Raw genomic sequence first — 19,776 nt, 5'->3', positions numbered from 1 at the left:
AATGCAATTTTTCTCTCTTTTTGTCCAGCATGTGACATGAACGTGCACAAGCAGTGTGTTGTCAACGTGCCAAGTCTGTGTGGGACGGACCACACAGAACGCCGAGGTCGTCTCTTCCTGAAGATCGATGTCAGCGGAGACAGGCTACACGTCACAGGTGGGTTTTTGGTTGGTAGGTAGGATTTTTTTTTTTATGTTTGTTTTTTTCCTGTGTTTCATTCAGCCCAGTTTTTGAGTGGGCCACGTGGACAAGTGGTGCACTCAAGTGAAGTGAGGGTTCAACAGCTACACCACTCAAAGAAATCAATGTGTTTATTCACAAATCTCTGTTTGTTTTTACATTCTGATCTGCACACAGGCTCAGGTTTTACATGTGAAAATATATTTAGCCTTGTTATTTTTTTTGCCGACACTTAAACTTAACAAAAAGGCATTTCACAGTCATGCGATTGAATTATGTTCAATTTAAGTCCGACGTTCCTGACGTCGAGACTTTGCTTGAACTCTGAGTTTCTTTTTTGTATTTTTGTTTTTATTCAACTATTTAAATTCCACAAACATGGGCTCTAGCATCATTTGAAGTGCCTGCAATACTTGCATCAGCCCAGCAGGAGTGTGTGTGTGCAGACCTCAAACTGTGTAGCAAATAGGGTTCGCAGCCGCAGCAGATGAACGAAGGAGCTCCACCACAGTTAGGATTTCTAGCCTTAGGACCAAAGTCAACGGTTGAACAACAGTCCAGTGTTTTCGGTTAGATGAAATTTAAATTAACATCAACTTGGATTAGGAAGAAGCATAGGTTAGTGGCTGCTCCTACCGAGACCCCCTGCAGGAGTGTAGGGGAACTGTCGAGACCTCTGTTTAAAAGAAAAAATACTCCTCCGTCTTTTTTCATTATAAAAATGAAGTCATTAAGGCATCATAACGTGTGTGTGTTTGTATGTGAGTGTTTGTGTGTGTTTTCAACATCCCTAAATTATCCTGTCAGTCAAGAGCAGCAACTGGAGAAGAAGAACTCTCCTGTGTTAAATCGCCTTTGGCAGGAAAGAAATGACTGCTGGGTCACAACCACAACCTCTGTCTGTCAAAGAACCGCAACCACATACACACACTCACATAAACACACACACACACATACACAGGCTGGTCAGAAAATGATTTCTGAGTCCAATTAAGACTTGAACTCAGTAAGGACCGCCCTGCAGTATATGCAGCTCAGGTGTTTATATTGCACTAATAAAAGGTCACAAAGAAGACAAAAGTCGACTTTTCTGTGTACCTCTGTAATGTTCACCAATAATCACGTCTTCGGGTTCATAAAACCTCAGAGTTTGCTGTGAACAGATGAAGAAGCCCCTGGCTGTGTCTGTGTTTTAACTTAGTAGTTTACACAACTACTCAAAGTTTTTCAATCAAAGTATAAAGTATGAAAACAACATCCCCGGCTGAGCTCGACCAACTATGGACGGACTGGATGATGGAAGTGGAGCCGTCAGGCAGGAGGAAGAGAGGAAACAGGAAACAGGATTTAATAAACTACTAAAGAAGGGACATAAAGATGATTGGTGCGATGTAGAGGAGGCCAACAACAGGCTGTGATGAAGGTGAATGATCTGCTGTGGCTGTGACTGTGGGACACACAGAAGAAAGAGAAGATGCAGATGTTGACAGTTAGCGTTCTCCTGATAATGACCTTGTTTGTGTCTGTGTGGAAGTAGCAGCTGATGTAATTATGACAGCCACTCTGTTGGCCTGGTTGGCATGGTAACCACCGACAGACATGTTGAACCTGAACTCGCTCATGTTGTTGGAGGAGAATGGGAAAGACCCCCCTCACCCATTAAACTCCCCCTCAGCATCCTCTGTATTTACACACAGTGACTGTAACCAGCCGTCGGTCCTCCTCTGTTCGTCAGAGTTGATGACATCAGACATCCCTCATTTATTTTGTATATTTATTATATTTTTGTTACAAAATAATAATCATAGGAAAATAACGTGTTGTTTAGTCCAGACCTGGGCTGGAGAGGATGGAGGAAAGATAAAAGTTGACACCAGGCTGAAGCAGAAAAGCCAAAGGTGTGTGTGTCTTGTGTGTGTGTTTCCCTCTGTCTTCCACACACACACACACACACGATGTTCCTCTGTGGTTCACTGCACCTTCATGAACTCCATTAAATCTGTCTCTTCAACCCTGCGTTGGCTTCCTGCTCAGGCTTTGTTCTTCAACTTTCCCTTCGTCCAATATTGACATTCGTGCAGGTTTCTGCTTCTCCCACATGAGCACATGAAAACGCATGTGTGTGTGTTTGTATCTGTGTTGAACACCAGACTTAGAGACGTGGTAGTGTTTAAAACAAAAATTAAAAGCTGTGCTTTTCATGGGAGTTGTCCAAACAAATGAGTTCTCCATAAATGACCGGCGCTTTATTCGCGGCCAGTCCCACGTCCCCCATCAGATCAGTGATCACAGATGTAGCAGCGTGATTATCTGGTTTTTGAGAAGCGAGCGTGTGAACTTTGTCATTCATTATCTCCAAATCACAAAGAATCCAGACGCTAAAAGTGTAAACTAAGTGCTGCTGCACTCACTCCCGTGTTTTGTTGCAGCTTGAAGAAAAAGCAGAACATTTCAATTCTGTGCGTGGGATGGTTGTTAAGTCAGAAGAACAGAGTGGATGCACGTCGGCAGTTTTTGCTTTTTTTTTCTTTTATTTTTGTCAGACACTTGCGTAAAAGTAAACAGAGTGAAATCCAATGAAGTCAACACAAACGCCACGTCTGCCTTTCATTTCTTTCTTTATTATTACATTTCAACTTCACTCCACACAAGTGATGAAAGTAATACACACACACACACACACACACGAGGCCACACACACTGCACAGCCACACGCACGTACTGCACACACACACACACACACACACTAATTTAATTGCTAACTACCTCATAAGGAGGGGAGGATATAGAAGGCAAGCAGTTCTTGTTGTATCTAAGCAACAACGAGAAGCAAAGATGGTCCTTGATCACCACTGATGGTGCTGTTTTAGAGCGTGTGTGTTAGAGCGTGTGTGTGTGTGTTATTTATTCAGCATTATTTCTTGAATTCTTATTATTTTTATTTTAACTGACCCAAGTTCTGTCTTAATGAGGCAGTCGTGGCTCCGGATGCTGCAAAGTCACGTTTAAAGTCCTGATGAGAACAGCTGTGCCTCTGACTGTGGGTCAGAGAAATGCATAGAACCGCACACATGCACCTGACACAGGTTCATGTTGCCTATTTATTATTGTGTATGTGTTGTTTGCACACGTTGTGTCCGTGTGTTAGAGACCACATGAACGTGTTGACTTGTTTTGTTGCTCTGGCATCTTCAGTGCCACTGTTGCCATGGAAGTGACTGATGACTGTTACAGTAACACCACCAGCAGGAGGACAACGTGGGCTGATAAGATACTCTTACCTTCATGCTTCGCATCTGTCTGTGTGTGTGCGCCTGGCCATGAAAGTTTGGATAGAACCAAGAGTGAACAGCGTGACGTTTATTCAAGGCAGAGGCTTCTGTTTTAACCGTGCAATCAGAACAAATCTGAACATACACTGCCCTCTAGGGTTTAAAAGTAGAAAAGCATGAACGCTGTGTGTGTTTATATATTGGGTTAATGGATATGTTTTGTGTTTTTTTGAGCTGTGAATTACAATTCAGGGTCGTTCATCACGTCACACAGGTTCTCTCAGAAAGCAAACGTTCTGGTCAAATCTTATTTAGAAAAAATGACAGGTTAGAAACAACAGAACCGTGGTGACAGCGTGTTCAGGAGCTGCACTGGTCTGTGGTCACAGCCATGTTTTATTCTTCTCTCTGGATAATTTAACTCCAGTGAAAAAACCCAACAACTTTCCCACTGTTTTAATGAAGAATTCTCAAACTCCCTGTGACATTCACTTCTGCAGCTTCTTTGCATTTGCAATATTTCGATTACATCTAAATATTCAGAGTGGCTGAAAACTGCAGTTCAAACCACTCCCTCCACCTTCCATCGCTCCCCCCTCTCCTGCCGCCGTGCATTGTTTAATTCATGCTGTGTGAGTTGGAGCGTCCTGTAGCTTCCATTTGTGTGTGCGGTCACATGACGTCAACGAGTGTTGCAGTGATGGAGTCGCTCCACAGCCACTCACAGTAGATCTTGTCACCATGGTGAAGCTGACGTGCTCAGATGTGTTGCCTGTGCTCGCTGCTGACTTGATGGTTTTAGTCTAACTGTATTTTCAAGATATACTGGAAGACAAGTTACTCCTCAGAGTTTCGAGGTTTTTTTTCCAAACGCCCACCAGTGTTATGTTTCCCGTTAGTGTTATTTCACACTGTCAACTTTGAGTAGATTTGAGAGTGTGTTTGGTTTGGCAGCACCTGTTTACAGCATATGTGATATGAGGATCTGAATACATTAGTTATATCTATGTATCCATCCACCCATTCACCTATCTTTCCATCAACCAATCAACATCCTTCAATTCATCCATTCATTAATTGAATTCTAAGAGACTTAAACGTTAACTCTGACTCTGATTGATTCATCTTTGTACATCTTTGGTTCATAGTGAAGTGACATCATCCTAAAAACTAGCTCAGGTCTGAAACACACACACATTTATTCTCTCTGTGTCACATTAATGTCTTCCAGTGGGAGAGGCCAGGAATCTGATTCCCATGGATCCAAACGGTTTATCAGATCCATATGTCAAACTCAAACTCATCCCAGATCCAAAGAATGAAACCAAACAGAAGACCAGAACCATCCGTTCGTCTCTCAACCCCTGCTGGAACGAGTCCTTCACCTTGTGAGTCCTGGTTTGTGTGTGTGTGTGTAAATGATGTCAACAAAAAAGAGGTAAAAAAAAAAAAACATGCCAGAATGAAATTCAAATGAATTCGATTGTGTTTTTGTGACAGTTCACCATTTCTCACGACCCTGAGAAAGTGTTCAGCTGTTGTCGTCAGATTTTCCTGCCTTTTTCAGTGTGTGCAGCAGAAACCGTGTGGTGGCGAAGAGCTTACGCAGCATCCACTGGATCTCATTATTGAAAGGTTTACATCAGGATAACGTTACAAAAGAAATGGTTATTGTTTTCGAAACACCGTGGAACACAGAACAGTACAGTCATCGTGAAGAACAGAGGACACAGAACATTGTTGACGTCACACAGAACTGGACGTCCCTTCAGAATTTTTGAAAGATGAGTGAACGTGTCAGGGACCTACAGCAGCACAACACTAAAGGGCATTACAGACCTACCTACAGCAGCACAACACTAAAGGGCAGACAGGATTTTCTTTTGACAGCTTCTGACGACACCGTACTTCTGACATCAACGTCCTGATGTCCTCGTCTGAGAGACTAAAGGCAAGAAGTGCAAGACAGAACCTATCTGTGCCTTTAACTTTGCATCCAACACGTGTGATATTTGGAGCAAACCAATCGTATTCACTGTGAGGGATGCTGGTGGTTTCATCGTGTTTCAGGGCTTCTTTTTTTAGCTTGAAGTGCAGTAGCACTTGTACAGTATCAACATAAGGTCCACAGGCCAAATGTGGCCCACAAAGTCATTTTTTGTGGCCCACAAAACGTTTAAGCATTGAATTGCTCTATAATGTCTATGCACCTTCAGAGTGTATATTGACCAAAGATTACAACCACAACAATGCATTTCACTGTTTAAATAACCCTGCATGTGTGTGTGTGTGTGTGTGTGTGTGTGTTGCAGTAAGCTGAAAGCGTCAGACAAGGACCGTCGTCTGTCCATCGAGGTGTGGGACTGGGACAGAACCACCAGGAATGACTTCATGGGCTCCATGTCGTTTGGCGTTTCTGAGCTCATCAAATCCACTAACTGTGGATGGTCAGTCCCAGCCAATCACTCGCCTTATAGGACGATGATGTTACAGTGTGGTTTAGTTGACTCACTCATTGGATAAATACCTGAAAATGTCATCCTGATTTTCTTTATTCTCTCTCAGAAATAATGTAAATATTAGACTCATTTCAAATGACAACTCAAAGGACTACACAGTCAGGTTTTTCCATCTACCTACTGAAGTCGAACCAACAACCCTCAGGGTGTAACACGACTGCACCAACTGCTACAGTCAGCCCTGTTGAGCCTTGAGATTTGCAAACTAAAAAAAAGCTTTAAAAACTTATAAAAATGGTATTACAAATAGGATGTCAGCCTCAGGTATTGTTGTTTTGACCAGTGCATCGTCTCACAGGTACAAACTGCTGAACTAGGAGGAGGGAGAATACTACAACGTTCCCATCCCTGAGGTGGACGACATCAACCTGGAGCTCAGACAGAAGTTTGAGGTGAGGACAGAAGTCAGGAGGGATTTAAGCCTGAGGAAACAACTTTTCTTACACACAAGTACGCTCTCATTTTAACCAAATTTGTTCTTCTCCACCGTAACCACGGCAACCACATATTTCCAACCAGTGATTTTCATCCTGTGAGCCAGTGATGGAGATCGTTTTCTCCAGGCATTAATGTAAAAGCTTTTGATTGTTGTAAAATAAATTTAAAATTAACATGCTGAGCACTAGCCGTGGGCTAACTATGAGCAAAGAATATAACATAATGAAAAACAACATCAGTGATGTAGCCATAGGAAAAGTGTTTTGTTCAGATAAGAGAGATAAGCACGTAATCACCAATGTAGTTAAATTAAAAATGCTAAAGAATATTTGTAAGTATTTGATTTGATACTGTGTATTATTGTAAAAAAAAAAAGATGTCAAGTACACTTCCAAAAACTCGTATTTTCATCATACTTTAAATCATTGACTGTAAATTCAAAATTCAACTCCAGCAGGGCTGGATCCAAAAACTCAAAAATCTGAACAAAGATATATACATTTATTATGAATTATGTCCTTGATGTTGTTGACATTTTCCATTGTTGCTTTAGCTGTAAAAATAGCCACAGCGTTCCACTCCACGTGTGAAGGACATGTATACAGTACATGTGTGTTCTTCACTATTAAAGTTTGAGTCATCAGCTCACAGCCTATCCTCCAGACACAGTGCGCGGTTGTGTTTAATTTTCTGCTTCCCACCGTATAATACAACAGTGACAGTGACTTTCCTCCGAGGCTGCCGCCTTCACACGACCGTGCAGTTGCTGTGGAAACGTGTGTGAGACGCAGCCAGATGTGACAGAACAAAAAAAACCCCGACCTCCTTATTTTAATCACAAACTTGCTTCGTGCGATTGTTTTTGTATCATGTGTTGTTTACAGCGAGACACGCATCAACAGAGCTAGTGAGTGTGTTCTTCTTCTTCTAGGCCTGCCAGTTAAATATCCACTACCTGAAGGTAGCTCCTCTGCCTGCCTCCTCTCTGTTTGTTTCACCTCCAGCCTGCATCACACTCACTTTATTTACTGTACTGGGATTGTTTGTGGATCCCGGATGGGCTTCCACAAATAAATCTGGTTTACTAACAAAGGCTCAACTCAACAGCAACACAAGCATGCAGCTCAGTTTACTCATTTTGTGCGCCTCTGTACCGATGATGTGCTATTTTCCCCCCTCAACCACACATTTTGTTTTGGGGCATTTGAAATATTTACAGCCCAACTTCATAATTTTTTTTCAATATGTTTTGTAACATTTTATTATTAGCTCATTTTTAGCCATTTCTGGACTAACTCTTACCAAGGTCTAACCAAGGTAGCACTAGTCTTACTGATTAGCTGTCTTTTGGCTAACATTTACCAAGGTAGCACTAGTCTTACTGATTAATTTCCACATAACTTTTTCTGAGCTTGTGATCAATATTTAAGCCAAAACTTTTCTTATTATTCATCATTCAAAATTCAAAGTAGTTCCTGGCAAAAATTAAGTTAAAAATTAAAAAGTTTAATTTTGCTGTAAAGCACAAGTCTATGCTAAACTACTTTGTTTTTGTGTTTTCTTTAAAAGCCATCATGGGGATTTTTGAAAAGGCGACCACTGACATTTGAAGGGCACTTTGACCTTCTGTCACTCAAAGACATAGATAGAATTCAACAGCCCCAGCTGAGTATGCTGTTCTGTAGCTAAGTAAAAAACCATAAATACATAAAAATAGACTTCTGTATCATTTGTTACATTGTTAGCTTTACACGACATGTCTGACACACAAATACCAGACAGCATTATTGTTAGTAAATGTTCAGACCTCGGTGGGTGTCATACTGCCCTCTACTAGTCTGGTCGGGACTATAGAAGGCCGTGAGGACATAAAGCATGGACTCCTGAAGTACTGTGTATAAATGAATGCAGTCAGGATAGTTGTGTGCATGCCTAATCTTTCCACAAGGTGGCAGTGTCATATTGAAGACTGTGTGGCTGAACTGAATGCGCTTCAGTACAACTCTGTTTGATGCTCTGACTCTTTACATTCTCCACTCTGACTACATCTCTCTTTTTCTGTGTGTCAAAGAAGATTAACTGGTTTGACGTGTTTGATGTGAAGTTTTCTCCTGTTTGGGTGAAACTACAGAGATAAAAAGGTGTTTATCTATATGTGCATTCTTTACAGTGGTGGGCAGTGGTGCTTTAGTGGTTAAGGAAGCGGACTTGGGTCCGGAAGGCTCCTCGTTCGATTCCACCAGCTGCCAAGTTACCACTGAGGTGCTCTGAGCAAGGCAGCGTCCCCACACACTGCACCGCGGGCGATCGACGCTGCCCACTGTTCACTTTGGTGCTAGGTTAAAAACAGAGGTCACATTTCATTGTGTGTGCAGTGTGCTGTGTCACAATGACAAATAATTGACTTTCACTTTACAGTGACCTCCAGGTGTCGCTGTAGTATGAGGCAATCCATATCAACCAATGAAAGCTGCAGCAAAACTCTAAACAAAACCAACCCAAAATGAAACAGATATTTCCTGCTGGTAGTATTACCAGCAGTAATATTATTGATATATATACTGTATATATATACAATATATATATACACATGAAAGAAATACTTGACATTTATCAGATCGCCACATGGCACAGTTATAACCGAAAGCAACATCAAGAATGGTCAGGATAATTATAAATAAACAGTTTCCCAACCTTTGTGAGCCACAGCACATTTCTCCCATGGTGCACCACCAAACAAAATGTCACAAATTTCATTTGTGAGGAAATATAATGAAATATATCTTTGAATTCAATTTACTCAATTGAAGAAAAACACACACAAAGAGCTTATTCAAAAGCCCTGATTCTTTTTATATTCATCTGGTGGATGAGTATTTGCCTGACAAATAATTGACACTAAAACAAATTGAGTTGGGTCGAAGCTAATGAAATTAATCCATGGCAATAAATTAGTGTCAATTATGAAACATGGATTAAATATGACCTTTTGCAAAACGAGAGGCACTGTCATCTCCAATGGTTTCTTTGACATTTAAAAAAAAAAAAAAAGATGAACATGACAGATGTCCAGTGTTTTAGTTTCCAGTGCAGAGATGTTCAGAGTGACCGCAGCCTCGGTGTCCTCTGTACTCCGACTCAGACAGACACTGCAGCCCTGAAAGGAGCTGACAGGGTCCCTAATTGCTCTTTTTTCCTCAAAGTGACTTGTCAGACCTGTCATTATAACAACAGGGACCCTTTCAACACTAGCGGCTCACTGACCCGCCCCCACCTCCTGACTGCCTGTACACCCACGCTGTTATGAAACTCTTTGTCTTAGTGAAACAAAGAAACCAGTCTGTCTTGTTGTGACAGGTTAAAGGAGAAAAATGAGTAATTTAATAAACTGCAACAAGATGAACAGATATCTATGACCGGGTTGAAAATGTAACAGTTTGGGTGTTCAAATATATTTTAGTTGCTATTTTATTTACTTTGAATCGTGACATACTTTTTATCATAAGTTGCTTCTCATCTGAGGTTTCTGTCATTGACAAACTGAAGCATTTTCAGCCCTTTAAAGGTCCACTATGTGAGAATTAGTGACATCTGCAGGTGAAACTCCAGACTGGTCTCCTCTGTTCACCCCTCCACTTCTCAAACCCTTCAGGGCAAAACACAATTGGCCTCAGGTGACTGGACTGTCTTGACAGTTTAATTACATAAAAATACTCCATCAATTTGTATAATATATAATAGTATATACAATATATATGTAGTCTGTATGATACCATAATTACATTAACAAGGCAAAAAACAGCACAAAGTTTTTTACAATTATTAACACTTCATGTTCACTAAAATCTAACAAATCCACCTTGTTCATACACACTGGACCTTTAAAGTGGATATTTTTCAGAACCCTTGAAAATATTTGTTAACAGCATGTGTTTGGTAACACATGGTCCCTGCACTAAATCGCTCCCTACATTAGTACTTTTTCAATAACTTCATTCATTAAACAACTAATTGTACTCACCAGTGTTAGCATTGGTTATTAATGTAATGACTGTAGCGTCCAGACATGTTTAAGACTGTTGTGTATCTTGTGCGTAACTGTGCACATGTGCATGTGGGTCACACAGAAAGCCAAGCTGGGCCATGGAAAGAAGGTGATCACGCCCTCGGACCACAGACGCTTCAGTCTGCCGTCAGGGAACATGGACCGGGTCAGACTAAATGACTTCAACTTCCTGGCTCTGCTGGGGAAGGGCAGCTTTGGCAAAGTGAGTGCTTCAAAACACAAGCTAACCATTGCCAAAAATGCTGGCGTGAGAGAAGAGTACAATAACATCATTGATACTGATCTTTGATCAGGTGATGTTGGCAGAGATGAAGTCAACAGAGGAGCTGTACGCCATCAAGATCCTGAAGAAAGACGTGGTGATCCAGGACGACGACGTCGAGTGTACGATGGTGGAAAAAAGAGTTTTGGCCCAGAGAGATAAACCACCGTTTCTCACACAGCTCCACTCCTGCTTCCAGACTGTGGTGAGAGCTCATTTCTTTGTTTCATTCATTCATTCCTTCAGGAAGGCTAGAGCCAATCCCATCGGTTCACATCCCTAACACCTGGAGAAAAGACACACACTGCAGATCTTTGTTCCACTATATAAGGCAGTGGTTCCCAAGGTGAGGGATGGACCCCAACAGAGGGCACCAACCCTAACAATTGTGTCTGTCACACAGTGATGAATTTAATTTCAACTTGCTTTTTTGCTTCATAAGAGTAAACAACAACAGCTGGTACTGCAACTAAATGTTTGGGCAAAAGCACTTAACCCTCTACCTCCATCTGACCCACAGTTCTAATTTCTGGGACATGAAAGCTCAAAAAGTAATCACCTCTCTCTCTAAAGAACACCGCTCTGTTCCGTTCCCCTGTTACGTCTGTATATATCCACTCAGCCTTTTGATTCATCCTGTGTCAGATAATATACATACTGAGCTGAAAGTAGCCATGAACATAAAGCCTGCTCTCTGACGTCAGCTGTGTGCGTAGACAGTGGGATTTTGAGTCTTTATTGAACCTAAATCAAATGTTCAAGGCAGCTTGATTTAATAAAACTGGCGTACATTTGGACGACCTCTTCAGGCTGCTATAAAAAGTATTATTGTACACCGCACTTGTATGCACGTAGCACCGTGTCTCTGTGTATGTGTGCACATATAGAATCTGAATAATATTTTCTTTAGCAGTCATACATCACGCTCCAGTCTTATTACACCTGTATGCACGGCTGTTCTCTGGAGAATTTCCTCTGTTTGTTGGTTTCTGTATAGGACCGCCTGTACTTTGTGATGGAGTACATTAATGGAGGAGACCTCATGTACCACATCCAGCGCATGGGCAAGTTCAAGGAGCCACAGGCAGTGTAAGAACACTTCACTTCAAACAGACACACACCGTTCATTCAACCAACAGTTATGTCCAAATAAAATAGGACAATAATCGGTGTATAACTAATGACATGCATGTGTAGTAGTCAGAGGAGGCTGTGGTGTTTCCATTAGGCTTCATGCCTTAGTCATGGATAAAAGTTAATAAAGATTAAATATTTATATATACTCTAAATCTTCATTTAATTTGAAAAAAAGGAAAACATTTAACTTGCTGGACATAATTGAGAAAACACCTCAATAAGGATTAGCTAAAGGCTAACTACAACTCAGGCCAGGTGGTGTGTATATTCACCCAGAAGAGGGCAGCACACAGGTGGAGCACATCAGGTAATCAGAGTGGAGGGAAAACAGGAGAAGGAGAACAGGTGGAAGACGTCAGGCTGATCACAGAGAAACACTGAAAAAACATGAATACACTCTAGTTACTTTTTTATTGGTTTCTGTTCACAAATGAATTAAAACTTTAATTAAAACACTAAAGGCTGCCTCACCACTTGATTCAATGCTAAAATAAGGAACGTTCAAACCCCAGTTCAAAATAAGGAAAATGTAATTAAGAAGACTTAATAATTGTAATATTTAAACATAAAACACTTCACGCAAAAAGTATTACAAAATGATGTAATATTTAAACATAAAACACTTCACCTTCTACAGTGAAAAGATGTATTTTTGAAATGAATCCTAATCAAAGCTGTCATGTGTCATGGAGAGGGTGTAGAACACAAATACACAGTGCACCTTTGTTTATCCATAGTAAAAAGACGTGTTCTGTTGAAGAGTGGAGTCACATTAGTGACAAAGAGTTTCTGTTTCTAACTCTTCAGGTTTTATGCTGCAGAAATCGCTGTGGGTTTGTTTTTCCTGCATCGAAAGGGAATCATTTACAGGTGGGTGACACAGAGGCACAGACCACCGTTTATTAACATAGAATCAGTCATTTTCATTGGATGGTTGGATGGTTGGATGGAGGGTCAGAGAGGAAACAAGTCTTATGACAGTTGTCCTCCTTGATCTGCAGAGACCTGAAGCTGGACAACGTGATGCTGGACTCTGAGGGCCACATCAAGATTGCAGACTTCGGGATGTGTAAGGAGAACATGTACGAGGGCATGAACACACGCACCTTCTGTGGAACCCCAGACTACATCGCTCCAGAGGTGAGACTTAATAAAAAGAGATGTATTAAAGTCAAACTGTACTGTTTGTAATCAACCCATTGAAAATGGTCTCTTTCTCTCTGTGCTAACAGTGAGCGCAGCTGTGATTTAGCTCCTTTGTCTCTGGGTTCTAATTAATATTGTGTTCGTCTGTCTCAGTGTGGGAGGGAGGAAGGTGTAGGACAGCGAAATGGTTGGGGGGAGAGAGGGCTTTTGTTACGGGGACTAAAAATATCCGACTGTATTTGAATGTGGCTGATTAGTTGTATTTGTACCACTGCAGAAATTCTACTTCACTGGAGTAAAGTGGAACTGAAATTGTTGATAATTACCTCTCCCTATTTATAGTAACTGTAGTAACATATATGTTTAAAACAAAAAGACTGTGCAATATATGTGTACATGGGTCACAACCATGATCAGTGCAGTATGTCATACCTCTGCTAACGTGAATATTTTAGTTTATTTATACATACCGTATTTTCTGGACTATAAGTCGCACCTTTTCCCACACTTTGGCTGGGTTTGCGACTTATACTCAAGTGCAACTTATATATTAAAATATATAATTTCACACTGACAGACGTTAGAGGGCAGTCACACAGTAAAGTTCTATTTTATATATTTATTAACCTTTAACACGTGTGTGTGTGTTAGATCATAGCATACCAGCCCTATGGGAAATCAGTGGACTGGTGGGCTTACGGAGTCCTTCTGTATGAGATGTTGGCAGGACAGGTAATCTCAGTACAGTTGCCAATATACTGTAGCATTACTCAATGTTTTTAGTAACAGAGTCTGACTCTGCGTTTTGTCTTTTCAGCCGCCGTTTGATGGAGAAGACGAGGACGAGCTCTTCCAATCCATCATGGAGCACAACGTCTCGTACCCAAAGTCCTTGTCAAAGGAAGCTGTGTCCATTTGCAAAGGAGTAAGACGTCATAAAAGGACAATTTACTGAAATGTGAACTAAAGTCATGGGTTTAACGCCAGCACATCTCAAAATACTTGTGACATTTCCTTGATGCCCCCAGTGGGCACAAGGAGAAACTGCTTCTTTAACAGTTGTTTTCCTCCAGAATCAAACGATTTCAATTCACATTTTCTCTCCGTCTCCAACTGCTTGTCCCCAGCTCATGACCAAGCATCCGTCAAAGCGTCTGGGCTGTGGTCCAGAGGGAGAGAGGGACATCAGAGAGCAGGCTTTCTTCAGACGCATCGACTGGGATCGGCTGGCCAACAAAGAGATTCAGCCGCCATTTAAACCCAAAGTGGTAAGTGTGTTAGAGTCGACACGGTCATTCTGTCATCATTACCGTCGCTGTCAGTTGTAATACATTTGTCTTGCATGTTAAAACTGATCATGAAAACATGCTAAAGTACGTTAAGTACTATAGAACGTTCTAGTTCGTTGTTTATAATGACATGAACATTTCATAGGAACTTTAATCTATAGTCAGTGGTTTTTAATTATTTAGAGTTATTTATTATCGTGAGGAGGGCGTGATTCAGCAAAGGATGTGACCGCGACAGGCCATTAAGCTCTTCTACCAACTCTGCTGACCACAGTTTATGAATGGAGACGAAAATATCAGAAAATGTCAATAAAAGAGTCAATACAGCGTTCTGTTCCTGCCTCATGGGTTCAGGTTTCCCTCCTGGGGTAAGAACGTGGTGCTAAAAAAAGAAATCCTCTCAGTAAAGATCAGACACCGATACAGTGCTTCCTCAGAGTTTATTTTCTACTCTGTTGCTGCTAAATTTGTCACTTTACTCGATATAATAGTTTACCAGCAACAGAAGATCCTGAGGTTGGATCTCAGCTGCTCCAGAACGGACACCAGATCCTCCTCCTGTCTCCACAACCTCTGCCTCCTCCATCCTCTGCCCTGTGCCTAAAGCCACGCGAGCAGCTCTGCCACCGAGGATTAAAAATAGCTCTCTCTGAGCAGAGATGCTTTCACTGCCACAGCATAAATGCAGGGTTACACAGCAGATGTGTCTCCGCTCACTGTGGGGTTGGGGTCGGGGAGGTGGTGGTGGGTGGGGGGGGGTGTCTTCTCTAAAAGCACATCCATCCATTTAGGGGCTGTTGCGTTGTGCATCACAGCGGTGTGCACACACTGGCTGCGTCAATAATTGGTCTGAAGGGAGTAACAAACATCTGAGGTTACGGTTCAGCTGCTGTAATACTGAGCCTCACATGTTCATCCGTCTCCTGAGGAGCAGGTGCTGAAACTCACTGTCGACTATACGTTGGCTTTGTCGTGTATTCATCATCCTGAGGAAATGTGTTCCCGCCGCTCCGCTCTGCTGATGCACAGCAATATTCACGTGTATATTTAGCTGCCTGAGACACTCTCTCCCCGGGCGGAGCTGCACGCTGACGCTCTTGCCCTCCACTGTAGGATGCTAAGGGTCAGCTCCTAATCTGATTACACTTTCTGCTCCGCTGCACTTCCAGAGTCTTCACTCTGGGATTGAAACGAAGAATTCAGCCTCCTCGTCAGTTCAGTCCTTCTCCTCAGCTAACACACTTTTTTATCTCCTTTTTCCAGTGCGGCAAAGGTGCAGAAAACTTTGACAAGTTCTTCACACGTACTCAGCCTGTGCTGACGCCTCCCGACCAGCTCGTCATCGCCAACATTGACCAGAGCGAGTTCGCCGGCTTCTCCTACGTCAACCCTCAGTTCATCCATCCGTCTTTGCACAGTGTGGTATGAAGATGGTGTGTGAGAAGAAGAAGAAACAAAAACACAAAAAAGGAGGAAATCTATGAACTGCCAGTGGAAACAGGAGCTTTTTCAACCCCAAACTATTTTCAACAGACCTGTCGTTCCTCAATGTTCTGTTGAGTACGTATGAATGTCTGGAAGGAGGTGACTGAAAAATGTAGAGCGGAGTTAGCCACCATGTTCATGTGGAACCCATGAGCTCCCACAGTGGGCGGAAAGAGATCTTTAAGGTGCAGAGCAACTGTCCCAGGAGACCAACATCAGACTAATGTTAGCATCTGGTTAGAAATCTTCTACTTTTATAACTAACAGTGTTTTTGTGGTGCGGAGAAAAAAACGGTATTAAACTTTTCTATTCTTTACAGAACAACTTTATTCATAAGAACTTTAGTATATTAACATCTTGGGATGTCCGATAATATCGACTGATATTAGCTTAATTATGCAATATCGGTAAAAATTGTTTTTTCCCTTGATAATGAAAAACGCGATAATGCAATCCATTGTGAGACAGATGATATCTGTTGATATCACAATCAGAAATTAAGTGTTTGGACAATATCGACATATCGGACTTCCTTGTTAACATCCTCAGTACAGATGTATAAACACAGCTGCTCCAGTCACTGTCATCAGGTATGTTCAGAAAATATAATTTTATTTAGAAATATTATTTTCTGAGGAAAATTTTAAAACAAACCTTAAAATAAATCAGATATTTGGTCTGAGATAGAATAGCCAAAATATCAAATTCAAACTCCGAACCACTACGTAGCCCATGGTGTGGAGCCCACAAGGACATGTTGGCTGGGAAGTTTTAAAATGACATGAAGTACAATCTAAAGAAGGAGAAAAGTGTTACCCAAATATTTTTGAATTTCATTATAGATTCAAACATCCCATAATATGTCCTTCAATGAATCTCATCTATGTGATATTGTTGGGGTTTTTTTAACAAAACCTGAACCATTTTTTCCCAATCGAGTGTCACCTGACCTTTGTGTATTCATGTCACAGGATTTGTTTTCTAATCATCTTCGTCATCCTCTGACACGACGAAGGAAACCTATTTTTCTGCTCTGTCCCGGTTTCATCTACTCCTGACCTGCTACGTGTGTATATTATATTTATATACTTAAAAAAAAAAAAAAAAAAAAAAAAGAGTTAGTACACTACCATAACACGAGTGCCAAAGTAGAAGTGGAGGTTTCTATCACAGTTCCTACAGTTCTGGTTCTTCTGTTTCCTTCTGGCCTTCCTTTATGATGTCAACACAATAAAACCGTACACCGCAACATGTGCAGGACATGGGACACATCAGAGTATAATCAGACCGAGTCATAGAGAAGCAGAAGCTGGTGCTTCTCACTGTTATAAGCTGTTGATGCCTTTTTCCTGCAGCGGGTGACTCTGAGCGGGTGAGAAAACGTTTCACAGTACAATATGAATACTGCTACGTCCATATGCACCAAGCACACTTCTGCTGCATGCTCCGGTTCCCACTCCACAACGCAGTACACGTCTAGTATTGTTGTAAATTTTAGTGTTAGGATATGAACTGTGTTAGTTGTTGTATGTTTGGGGGGGGGCAGGGGGCTGTGTTCCTGTTTCATGTTCCGCTCTTTCACGTCCTGATGTCTTTATTTTTGGGTTGTACATATGTTTCAAATGAGATGTTGGAAAAAATAAGAAAAGAAAAAAAAAAAAAAAAAAAAGAGTTCCTTGCAGATTTTATACCACGGGCTGAATGTTTATTACTGTAGACAGTTTTAACGTTTGTATGTTTAGATGAACCCCAACGTTTGGCTCAATCTTTGGTAGCTTTGCTTACCGCCTTCTCTATCCATATCTCTATATATCCTGTTATTTTCACTACCGAGTGTCATATAGAGAATATGCAGCGCCCCCTGTGTGTGTTGACACCGTGGACTTTTCTCTTGCCTTGTTCGTCTCAGGACTCAATCCCTCCGAACTAAAACCGTGTTACCGCCGTAAGGATTTCAGAAACATGTTTTGGTTTTTTTAAATATTATACAGTATATCGTGTGCATGCCAGAGGTGAAGCCTGATCTACGCATGAGAAAGACCCTGCATGATACAGAGACCCCTGGTGTGGAGCATGGAGTTCCTCCACCCTGTTGCACAGATTGAGACAAACCCCCTCCCAATGAGCGTCCAGTTAGCTTCTGTCCTCATCATGTTTCCGACCGACTGTCATGTAGCCGGACTCTTCGATGACTTTTTGTTCTTTGGTGCCAAGCTGTTGTTATTTTTCTCCATCAGTGTTGTTTTGTTAACGGGGTTAGAGCTCAAACAGAGAAAGCTGCGTCGATCTCGATCAATAAAACTGCCAAATTTACCTACTGCAGCTGTGAACCATCTGTAACTGACCACTAGAGGGACCAGCTGTTACATCTGGACCAGACTAGTGTAAAACCCAGTTCACACCTGGTGTTAATGTTTGACCTGAGTGATCCAAACAGGTTATACACTGTTCTGGAATTCAGCTGACCTCCCCATGATGTACTGCAGTACTGAACATGTATTTTGACATTTAAGTCTGTACACTGAAGTATTAACATGTATCCTCAATGTTTCTATATATTTGATTTACTCCATTACCCCACACTCCAGGGAAGAACCCATTGGAAATACACAGTATAAACCTAACAATTTAACATAACATAATAAAACGTAGATGGTGGTACGAGGTATAGCAGTGTTTCCTAAACTTTTTTTCTGGGGACCCATATTTTAAAAGTCACAAAACAAGACAAAAAACACACAAAAAACAAGACTCAAATCAATAGACATGACGAAACATGACGCGAGACGACCCCCCAAAAAATCTCTTGAGCTCAAAACAACCAATAAATCTTGAACCTCAAAATATCAAAATGTCCACACCAAGTCAGGGTGTCCTCAAAAGAAACTTGTCCCCACGAGTACAGCTAAACCAAGATAACACACACACGTGCTATCAGACAGATGTTGTCAAAGTCACGTCATATCTGTTGACGCACTGATGACATGTTCCCTCAGGATAAATGTTTATACCAGGTGTGAACGGCGTTATAGGAAAAAAAAAAAAATCTGCGTGTCTCACATTGAGAACCATTTTAACAGAGAAGAAGTTTGAACAGATGATCTAATGTCATTGTCATGATTTCAGGCTGAAATTATTACCGCGCTGACGTTTGTTTTTGTTTGAATTCCCTGTCGCCGCCCCTGACTCTGTTTACCCGCTTCTTCTCGTTTCTCTGTTCATTGTGGTATGATGGATACTGTGCATAAATAAAGTATCAAATCTATAAAACAATCGTCTGTTTTCTACCTCTGGAAAATCCTTCTGAAACATTAACATTAAACAAAACTGTGGGGGAAAATAATCATTTCACTGAAGCGCTTCGAGCTTAAAATACCACCTCAACAACCAGCTTGTGGTCGTTGAGCCTTCACCCTCAGGTCAGACACTGACGAAGCCCTGAGTTAGTGAACAGACGGAGCTCAAACACGTTTTGCCCCGGTGTCTTATATGGAAGCGGAGCAGTTGTGATCTGGGTGATGGTGTGAAAACCTCTCCTCCAACAGTATCTTTCTCATCTGCATTCTCAGAGACTCAACGATGTCAGAGTGCTTATCCTCCAGCTCATCTATAATGTACAACAATCTTTTCATTTTTTGTTGCTAAATCTTTCATTTCTAGCCTCTAGTAGAACTTCACATTAAATATGATTATGATTGTTATTATTGTTATTACCATGGAGCATAAAGCTAATATGACATGTCAGTACACTACAGTACACTTCATCACTCACCACTCCTCCCTCATCCCTTTCCTCTTACTCCTCTCTCCCCCGGCCCCTGCGCCCATCACCCTCTGTCTCCCTCTCTCTCTCCCCCCGTCTCCCAGCTTCACTTTATTCACTGCTGCTCTGTTTGCTCCTCGTCTTTTGCTTCACTGCACTGTTTTGTCATCACATCCCCGCCGCTGCTTCTCCTCCTCTCCTCTTTGCAGCTTCTTTT

General features: G+C 41.6%; 1 protein-coding gene across 1 annotated transcript in view; it reads left to right on the top strand.

Annotated features, from left to right (window-relative positions):
- The window catches only part of prkcab (protein kinase C, alpha, b), a 41,686-nt gene extending 22,620 nt beyond the window's left edge, over positions 1 to 19,066 (top strand). Inside the window, 13 exon segments of the mRNA XM_017040666.2 lie at positions 29 to 157; positions 4,685 to 4,841; positions 5,766 to 5,900; positions 6,271 to 6,364; positions 10,538 to 10,678; positions 10,770 to 10,943; positions 11,736 to 11,827; positions 12,683 to 12,745; positions 12,877 to 13,015; positions 13,673 to 13,753; positions 13,839 to 13,946; positions 14,149 to 14,289; positions 15,574 to 19,066. Of these exon segments, the coding sequence (XP_016896155.2) occupies positions 29 to 157; positions 4,685 to 4,841; positions 5,766 to 5,900; positions 6,271 to 6,364; positions 10,538 to 10,678; positions 10,770 to 10,943; positions 11,736 to 11,827; positions 12,683 to 12,745; positions 12,877 to 13,015; positions 13,673 to 13,753; positions 13,839 to 13,946; positions 14,149 to 14,289; positions 15,574 to 15,738 (1,619 nt within the window). The 3' untranslated portion in view covers positions 15,739 to 19,066.
- Positions 19,067 to 19,776: the final 710 nt, after the last annotated feature.

Source organism: Cynoglossus semilaevis, chromosome 17 (genome assembly GCF_000523025.1).
Source record: "Cynoglossus semilaevis isolate Cse_v1.0 chromosome 17, Cse_v1.0, whole genome shotgun sequence".
NCBI classification, from domain to species: domain Eukaryota; kingdom Metazoa; phylum Chordata; class Actinopteri; order Pleuronectiformes; family Cynoglossidae; genus Cynoglossus; species Cynoglossus semilaevis.
This window is presented reverse-complemented; position numbering and strand designations above follow the sequence as displayed.